The sequence below is a fragment of the Lynx rufus genome, unplaced genomic scaffold, assembly GCF_022079265.1.
Source record: "Lynx rufus isolate CCGP_SWC_20201006 ecotype Redwood Valley unplaced genomic scaffold, mLynRuf1.p SCAF_7, whole genome shotgun sequence".
NCBI classification, from domain to species: Eukaryota; Metazoa; Chordata; class Mammalia; order Carnivora; family Felidae; genus Lynx; species Lynx rufus.
In genome coordinates, this window is record NW_025814889.1 from 82,630,911 (window position 1) to 82,640,083 (window position 9,173).

Below are 9,173 nucleotides of genomic sequence, written 5' to 3' on the forward strand. Positions count from 1 at the left end.
ACCCTGCTCCACCCAGCCCCGCTGTAGCTCCGCCCCTTCTCCCTTAGCCCGCCCCTCTCTATTACGGGTTCTCGCTCCGTGCTCCTGGTGGATGTGGTTTTTCCGGGAGAGACCACGCTTCCCATGAAGCTCACCAACTGCTCCGCCTTCCCGCCGGAGCCTGACCCTTCCCAGAGTGCTTGGCGATTCCGGCGTGCGAGGCCCTTGGAGGGCAAGGCCCCAGGGCCTGGCTTAAGAGCGCGAAAGGCGAACTGGGAATTGTAGTTCAAGAGTCCGCAAAGTCGACTAGAGGCGGCCTGTAGAAGGGACTCGTTGTCCCAGCGTGCCTTGCGCTTCAGCCCGCGCGCTCGCAGCTTCTCGCTCTCGCTCGCCCGCCCGCTCCCTGGCTAGCTCGCGCTTTCGCTCGCGCTTTCCTCGCGGATCGAAGGGGCTGTAGGCACAGCCTGCGGCTGGGAAGGAAGACAGAGGCGGCGGCTCAGGAGGAACGAGGCTGCAGTGGTGGTGGTGGTAGTGGGAAGATGTCGGGCGAGGACGAGCAGCAGGAGCAAACTATCGCCGAGGACCTGGTTGTGACCAAGTATAAGATGGGGGGCGACATCGCCAACCGTGAGTGCGGGCCTTGGGGGTCCGGAGATCGAGGCTGAGAGGGGGAGGCAAAGGGGACGGTGCTGGGCTGGCCCCGGAGGGGCTGGAGCGGTGGGGTCATGCGGAGTGAGCAGCTGAGGGCCCCGCGCCGGTCCACCGTGGGTGGCGTGGTGGGAAGACTCCGTGTCGCGCCTGGGACCTGAGCCGCTGGGCCTGGGCTGGAGTCTGGGGAGGTGTGGGGCCCTGACCGGGAAGAGCGCAGAGCAGGGCCCCCAGCCGGCTCCGACCTTAGGCCGTTAGTCAAGAGGCAAGGCGCATCTTCTGCCCCTCACCCTTCGGTCGGGATCCCTGCCTCTTATTCTGCCAGCGGCGAGGCCACCTCGAAAAGGAAGCGCCCAGCTGTTGGCGACGGAAGCGCCCCTCTATTTTGTTTTGGCTCCCCGGCATCAAGAGCCCAGCCGGCACGTGTTGCCGGGTTCCCATGCGGATCGCCGGCTCCCTTCCTCTGCTACAGTCCCTGACACCAGCTTCCCTACCACGTGCTTTGCTGGAGTCTTTCGTTTTTTACTTCAACTCCTTCGCTGGTGGGGCCCCCTTCTCCTCTTGGGCCAGCTCAGGGATCGTTGGAGGACACCCCTGGAGCTCCTAACACAACTCTTGGAGATAATATCTGGTTTTTCTTGAAGTTATTGCTACCAACAATCTGTGCAGATAGCCTTAGCCGTCAGATTTGATCTCAGGGACTTGATAACGCTAGGAGTGTTTTTGAGGTTCTCACCCCAACTAGGCAGTCTTGTGAATGGTACTGAAAAGAGGGTGGGGGGCTGATTTTAGGATCTCAGAAGTCATCCTTATTACCACTGTGCTGGGACTTTCTCAGCAGCTGCCTGCCAAGCTTGGCAGATGTCACACTTTCCTTTTTCTCTCTTTGCAATTTACCTTTTCACTTTAAAACCCAATTAGGGGAACAGAAAATGCTTGTGTTTGGGCTTTTAAATGGTTTTGACAGTAAAGATAGGTATTTAGGATCCCTTTGGTCCTATGGCTGAAAACCTGAGTTTTTCATGCTTCCAAAGACTTGGATCACAAAAATCAAATCTGAAGTTCAGGATAGGCCATGGTGAGGGCATCCAGTGAACAGAACAATGCTTTATAACATAATGAACATTTAATATAGTGCCTTATTTGGAGTGCTTTTTAGTATTAGTGGTTTGAATCAAAAAAATTTTTTCCCTTGCAACTTATAACTTCTGAGGCACTTGTGATCCCAGATACTAGTTTGAAACTCAGGTCTTACACCTCTTTGAGATGTGCTACAAGCTGTAAGACATGAGCCTTTGAAGCTCAGGAACTTTAGATTAAGTCCCTTTGGTTTATACACCGGTTGATGAGGAAATACTTTTACACAGATTGAGATTACTAACATCTAATTGGGGTGTCTGAGAAGGGAAAAAGGTTGCATTTAACAATGCATCAGCTTCGAGTCAGCAATTCTGTGTCTATCTTCCTGTTGTTCCTGACGCCTATAAATTTCTTCCAGTCTGCTTTGCATGTATGTTGGTCACCTTGCTGAGGTGAGAACCCCCTTGAAGTTCGTAACTGTCCTACCACGCCACTGGTATCTTTGGAAAGTCTCCCTTCACTAGGGAGACAGATGGTGTTTACCCAGTTGTCACATTCTATAGGGAGAGAAGGGTGTGTGGCTTTTTTATTTTAGGAAAAGGAAGGTAGAAATTTAGTGATTATAAGTAGGTATATTCCAAGAGACAAACTTGTTCCCTCTTTCAGCCTTGGGCAATGGCACTAAGGAATATTACAAACGCTAACTTCTAGGTATTGTTTGGATGGTGACTTAGACAACACATACAGGGCTGACATGGTGGGATTCTGTCCCCAGGGGTACTTCGGTCTTTGGTGGAAGCATCCTGCTCAGGTGTGTCCGTACTGAGCCTGTGTGAGAAAGGTGATGCCATGATTATGGAAGAGACAGGGAAAATTTTCAAGAAAGAAAAAGAAATGAAGAAAGGTAAAAAATCAATCCCCCCACTAATTTCCCAAGTTTGACCCTTACTCAGTCCTGTTTGTTTTATTGTAATGATGTAACCCCCACCCAAGCTCTGGTTGAGATATTTGGAAATTTGAAATGGCAGGTGGGATACAAGCAGTTTCCTACCCAATCCAAACTGATTAAACAGGCAAGACCCTGAAGAAAATCCTTCCATTTTTCCGAGGGGCAGCAGGGCTCCGAAAGAGACATTGAGAGAGAGAGACAGCAGGGTAGTAAGGCTGATGATTGTCTCTTTACAGGTATTGCCTTTCCCACCAGCATTTCAGTAAATAACTGTGTATGTCACTTCTCCCCTTTGAAGAGCGACCAGGACTATATTCTCAAGGAAGGTGACTTGGTAAAAATGTAAGCTTAAGCCATTTTAGAGCACTTGTCTTTTTCCTAAGCATTTGCATAGTGCTAGTTGCTAATGCTGTGCTCTCCTCTTGCCTTTCAGTGACCTTGGGGTCCATGTGGATGGCTTCATCGCTAATGTGGCTCACACTTTTGTGGTTGATGTAGCTCAGGTAGGTGGTCTGCTTTGAATTTTGTTCCACTTGTGGGGAGGGTATGCTGCTGCTTATTCCCACCCCTTACCACCATATACAGTTTGAGAGAGTCCCTAGAGAAATAAAAGGAGAAAAGTGTTGACTGGCCTTGCATAGTGACCAGCTCAGTTAGAATGATTTTCCAGGGAGTACTGATTACATTTCCTTATCTACAGGGGACCCAAGTAACAGGGCGGAAAGCAGATGTCATTAAGGCAGCTCACCTTTGTGCTGAAGCTGCCCTGCGCCTGGTCAAACCTGGAAACCAGGTAAGCTGTTTAGTCCAGTTCTAAACCCTGATAGAATGTAAGAAGCATTAGCCATTTATAGCTATTCTGTATTGAACTGTCCCCTTCTCCTACAGCCCCCTTATAAAATAGCTTTTTTTCTTTTAAGTTTATTTATTTTGAGAGAGAGTGAGCACCAGTCTCGTAGGGGCAGAGAAAGAGGGAGAGAGAACTCCAAGCAAACTCTGCACTGTGAGCAAGGAGGCCACCATGGGGCTCAAACTCATGAACCATGAGATCATGACCTGAGCTGAAACAAAGAGTGAGATGTCACTGAGCCACCCCGGGCACCCCCATCCCTTTATTTTTAAAGCCCCAAAGTGGGCTCAAAAAAAAGCCCGTGAGGTCAAGAGTTGCATGCTCTACTAAGTGAGGCAGCCAGGTGCCCCTAAAACATACAGCTCTTTAAAATTCGTTGTATTGGGGCACCTGGGTGGCTCAGTTCGTTAAGTGTCTGACTTTAGCTCAGTCAGATTTTCACAGTTCATCAGTTCAAGCCCTGCTTTGGGCTCTATGCTGACAGTGCAGGACCTGCTTCAGATCCTCTGTCTCTCTCTCCCCTCCCCCGCCCTCAGAAATAAATAAACTTGTTTATATAAATGTTTATTTATTTAGTGAGAGAGTGCATGTTCGGATGAAGGAGGGGGAGACAAAGAGGGGGACAAAGGATCTGCACAAGCGCCAAAGCAGACTCTGCACAGACAGCAGTGAGCCCCCTGTGGGGCTTGAACTCATAAGCTATGAGATTACAACTAACTCTGAGAGACTATCATAGATAAGTTCACATGCAGGTGTTTGGGGATATATGGTCCTTTCCTCATGGAGCCTATAGAGGTCCTCTCTTATTCGTGTTTTGGATGTACATCTTTTCCTAAAATAATTTGAGGGATATCACTTAGAGTAAAACACAAATGTAAAAAAAACCAACTTTTTTTTAAGAACTGTTTTTTTTTTTTAATTCTTTGTGTAATTAATTCCTACACCAAACGTAGGGCTCAAACTCACAACCCCAAGACCAAAAGTCACTTGCCCTTCCAATTGAGCCAGGCAAGTGCCCCCAAAAACCCAATTTTAAAAGCTTATAACAGAAATCACAGTAGTACCAGTAAACTGGTGGCAGAGAGAGGCCAAAAGTTAGTTTTGTGCTTTTGCAAGACGATATTAGAAAGCCCAGGGATCATAAACTATCGTGAATTACTATAATTTAACATCTTAGGCTATGCATGGAGACATTTTTTCTCACACTTCAGTCTCCAGGACACTGTTCAATACTTAAAGCTTGCCCTTTTTTTTTTTTTTGCTTTTGCTTTTTTTCATTTCTGTTCTCTCTTATTCTTCTTTTAATTAGTTTGTACTTCACCATTGTTACTCGTTTGCGTCATTTTTACTTAAACCTCTGTCTTGGTTTGCTTATAACGATACCTACTTCATACAGTTGTTATGAAGCATTTTGAACAGTACCTGGCACATAGTAAGCACTTGTGTTGGCTCTTATTACTTTGCGTGTTGATTATTTATATACTTAGAATTGTGTTATCTTCACTGGAAGGTGGTGGTGTATACTGGCTATTATATAGTTATGGCATACATCAGGAATTTCTGGATTCTTGCCCTATCGCCAATGCTTACTGTTTAAAAATAACTTTTTGAGTTCAAATTTCCTAATCCGCAAAATAGGAAAAATGAAATTGTCACTTATTATCATAGGGTTGTTGTAACAATTGAAATGATCCATGTACAGTACCTAGCATATGGCTTAATAATATTAGTTATGATTACTTATTTTTCATTTTGTTTAAGAACTGTAGCTTAGGGGCACCTGGGTGGCTCAGTCGGGTGAGGGTCTGACTTTGGCTCAGGTCATGATCTCATGGTTCGTGGGTTCGAGCCCCGCGTTGGGCTCTGTGCTGGCAGCTTGGGGCCTGGAGCCTGTTTCGGATTCTGCGTCTCTCTCTGTCTCTGCTCCTCCCCTGCTCACACTCTGTCTCTCTCTCAAAAATAAAGATTAAAAAAAAAAAAAATTAAAAGAAAAAAAGAACTGTAGCTTAGGTGGGGGTCAGATCATGTTTGAAAGGTAAGAAGGGGAAAATCAGAGTTTGCTGTTCCCTCTCAACAAATATTGTGGAATAAACACTGGATTCATCACTAGAAAACCTGGGTTTATCTCAGTTTCTTCAAGTTAACTGGCTTAAGCCTGGGAAAATCTTAACCTTTCTGTGCCTCAGTTTCTTCATGTTTTAAATCGGGATATGGGGTATAGATCTGCTGTATTCACCTTTCAGAATTGTCTAATTAGACCATCTTTGTGAAAGCACTTTGTAAAATGATATGCAAACATAAGGTGTTTTTAAGCTGTAGGGATAATAACTTGAAATGAAAAACCAATGAGAGTCGTTGCTCTTGATGGAGGGTATTGGGACTATCAGTTTTTTATATTTTTCATTCTCATGGTGGAGAGCTTATTGGCCCCTTTATATATCTCACCTGTTATTTGATCTTGTACTTCTAGAACACACAAGTGACAGAAGCCTGGAACAAAGTTGCCCACTCATTTAATTGCACACCAATAGAAGGTGAGACCTCAGATAACAGGGTTGAGGGTCTGAGTGGTTTAGTAGAATTAAGGATTTTGCTCCTTCGAAGATCCATTCTGACTCTAGCACAGTGTAAGCCAAAACCTTTTCTCCCCTGAGTTTTCATAGGCACTTTTCCCTCACTGCCTGCCTCATCAACCTACATAGGTGGGTGGATTTGGGAACCTTTTGGGTTCTAGATGGCTTTGTCCTGTCCTCAGGTATGCTGTCACATCAGTTGAAGCAGCATGTCATCGATGGAGAGAAAACCATTATCCAGAATCCCACAGACCAGCAGAAGTAGGTGCCAGTTCCACCCTTCGCTTTCCACCCTCTGAGTCTAGTCACGAACATTTTCTTCATGCTCCCAGCTTATTCTTGTCTGTCTTCTTTTACTTCAGACTCCAGGAACTACTTATTGTTTTTATGGTTCCCTTTCTATTCCTTTTAGGAAGGACCATGAAAAGGCTGAATTTGAGGTACACGAAGTATATGCTGTGGATGTTCTTGTCAGCTCAGGAGAGGGCAAGGTGAGGAGAGTTTACCAGAGCTAGCACAGAAGAGTGACCGAGGGTGTGTTCTAAGAGCACCAGCCCAAATGTGACCTAACTTTTTACTCTTTTAGGCCAAGGATGCAGGACAGAGAACCACCATTTACAAACGAGACCCTTCTAAACAGTATGGGCTGAAAATGAAAACTTCACGTGCCTTCTTCAGTGAGGTCGAAAGGCGTTTTGATGCCATGCCATTTACTTTAAGGTACTACTACTGCACTTAGCAAGAACAGTACTTGGAACCAGTCTGACTCCCTAGACCACACACATTTAAAAACTTGAGGAAAATGTTACTTGATAGGGAGTTAAGGATGCCTGAATTTGTCTTCCACCACCCAGAGCATTTGAAGATGAGAAGAAGGCCCGCATGGGTGTGGTGGAATGTGCCAAACACGAACTGCTGCAGCCATTTAATGTTCTCTATGAGAAGGAGGGTGAGTCCTAAGAAGAGAGTTTCACTTTGGAGCCCCTGATTACAGTCCCCCGCTCTAGCTTACAGAAAAGGAGTATGACAAGGGGACATTTTATCAAAATGCTTCCTTTCTTCCATAGGTGAATTTGTTGCCCAGTTTAAATTTACAGTCCTGCTCATGCCCAATGGCCCCATGCGGATAACTAGTGGTCCCTTTGAGCCTGACCTTTACAAGTCTGAGATGGAGGTCCAGGATGCAGAGCTAAAGGTCAGTGTGTGACGGAAAGGGGTGAACACATTGCACGTGTCCTGGGAGTGAGGAGGAGGTGTCAGCAAAGTCCTGCAAAGGGCCGGGGTACTGAGAGAGACATTTTGTGTTTCCTCAGCATTCCTCAAAATTTGTTTTCCTTCCTCCTCCTATTTTCCAGGCCCTCCTCCAGAGTTCTGCAAGTCGGAAAACCCAGAAAAAGAAAAAAAAGAAGGTATGATTATCCGTCTCTGGCAGGGTGAACTTGATCCCTCTTGAGTCCACCTTCCTGGGTGTTGTGGTGGGCATATATGTATCTGTATATCCTTACTTTCCCTTCCTCAGCCTTGACCTAGAGCATTAGGATATTTTTGTCCTTGGTACCCTGGATACTACCCCAGGTAGTTGGAAACTGATAAGTCTTCCTCTCTTTTCCACGAATATAGGCCTCCAAGACTGCAGAAAATGCCACCAGTGGGGAAACATTAGAAGAGAATGAAGCTGGGGACTGAGGTGGGTCCCATCTCCCCAGCTTGCCGCTCCTGCCTCATCCCTTTCCCACCACACCCCAGGCTCTGTGAAGCGCAGTTCGTCTTCTCCACCCAGGACCGCCAGCAGAGCAGGATCTCCCTGCCCCCATCCCTGTCCCTACCCCACTCCCTGTCCAACAACAACCAGCTCCAACTGACTCTGGTCTTGGGAGGCCAGGCTTCCCAGCCACCGAAGACTACTTTAAATAGAAAAGAGAAATTGAATAATAAAATCAGGAGTCAAAATTCATCGTCTTCAAGCCCCTCTTTCTAGCCTTTTTCTACTACTCTCTGCTTTGGTCAAGGTTTATGACCCTACAACAGAACAGGGAGAAGGCTAAAGTAGCCGCCACCACTAAAAACTCAGCTGAAATTTTTTTATACCACTCTGGTGTCAGCATTTTCCCATCTGTTGGGGCTTGTTCCTCTCTTTTCCCATTCTCCCCAGGTATTTTATCAGGCCTCAAAATAAAGAGGAGCTATATTCAGATTGTTTTTATTCACGTGTGGCAGATTCCTTTCTGATCCAGACTGGTCAGGCCCCTCTCATTTTTAGGAGCTGGAGCCTGCATTTACCAAGAGATTCTCATCTGTCAAATGGATCCTCATTTGTAAATCTCTTTAGTCGTTTTTGTTCTGCAGGACTTTTTTTGTCTTCACAAAGCTGTAAAGAAGTAATCCATCTCCACCTTGTCCATTTCTTTGGAGTCGATGGGGGGGCATTCCCCTGTTTCATCTTAGACACCTGAGCTGGAAGCTCAACTGTGGTTTTGTTCCCTGTTTGAAATATTTTGACTTCCCTCCCTGAAAGAAAGACCAGGAACCAGAGGAGCAGACTGACTGAAGAGACAACTCCTGGCTTTCTGAAGCTGTGGACTTGGATTGGATGAATTGCTAGGGGTTTGGAGAGGAAGGTGATGAAATTCAGTACCTCTGGCATGCTGTCCCAGGGAACTAGGGCTCCCGCTAACTTATGAGGTTTTTAAACATGTTGAAAATGACATGGCGTTAAAATAAATTTGGATTTGCTCATAATCATGTGCCTATGTGTGCTGTGCTTATTTGATAAAGATGGGGGAAATGTCAACTGAAGTGATGGTCATTTGGAACTAGTTTTCGATATTGCCATATTCTGCCGTTCTAAAGAAATACTGTGGGTTGGGACAGTACATTTTTTATGAAAGTTTTTAAAGTTTTTTTGAGTAAAAACTTATCCCTTGTTGCTGACAATTTGTTCAGGACAATTAATGTGTACTGCAAAAAATAAAACCATATTGAAGTGTTTGTCTTGATTTAGGAAACCAGGAAGAATGCCTTTAGTATTAGGCCCAGAAGCCTTAGGATAACAGCTGATTAATACATTTCATATGTTATATGCATTGTATACTCT

At 45.7% G+C, this 9,173-nt stretch overlaps 1 protein-coding gene across 1 annotated transcript; it reads left to right on the forward strand.

The window, feature by feature from the left end:
* Positions 1-370: 370 nt before the first annotated feature.
* Positions 371-8,818, forward strand: PA2G4 (proliferation-associated 2G4). The gene is made up of 13 exons (XM_047066549.1): positions 371-606; positions 2,483-2,611; positions 2,893-2,998; positions 3,090-3,159; positions 3,357-3,449; positions 5,977-6,040; positions 6,262-6,340; positions 6,492-6,570; positions 6,666-6,799; positions 6,934-7,028; positions 7,147-7,274; positions 7,435-7,488; positions 7,700-8,818. The coding sequence occupies exons 1-13, from the start codon at positions 519-521 to the stop codon at positions 7,763-7,765; spliced, it is 1,185 nt and encodes a 394-aa protein (XP_046922505.1). The 5' UTR covers positions 371-518; the 3' UTR covers positions 7,766-8,818.
* The last annotated feature ends 355 nt before the right edge of the window (positions 8,819-9,173 follow it).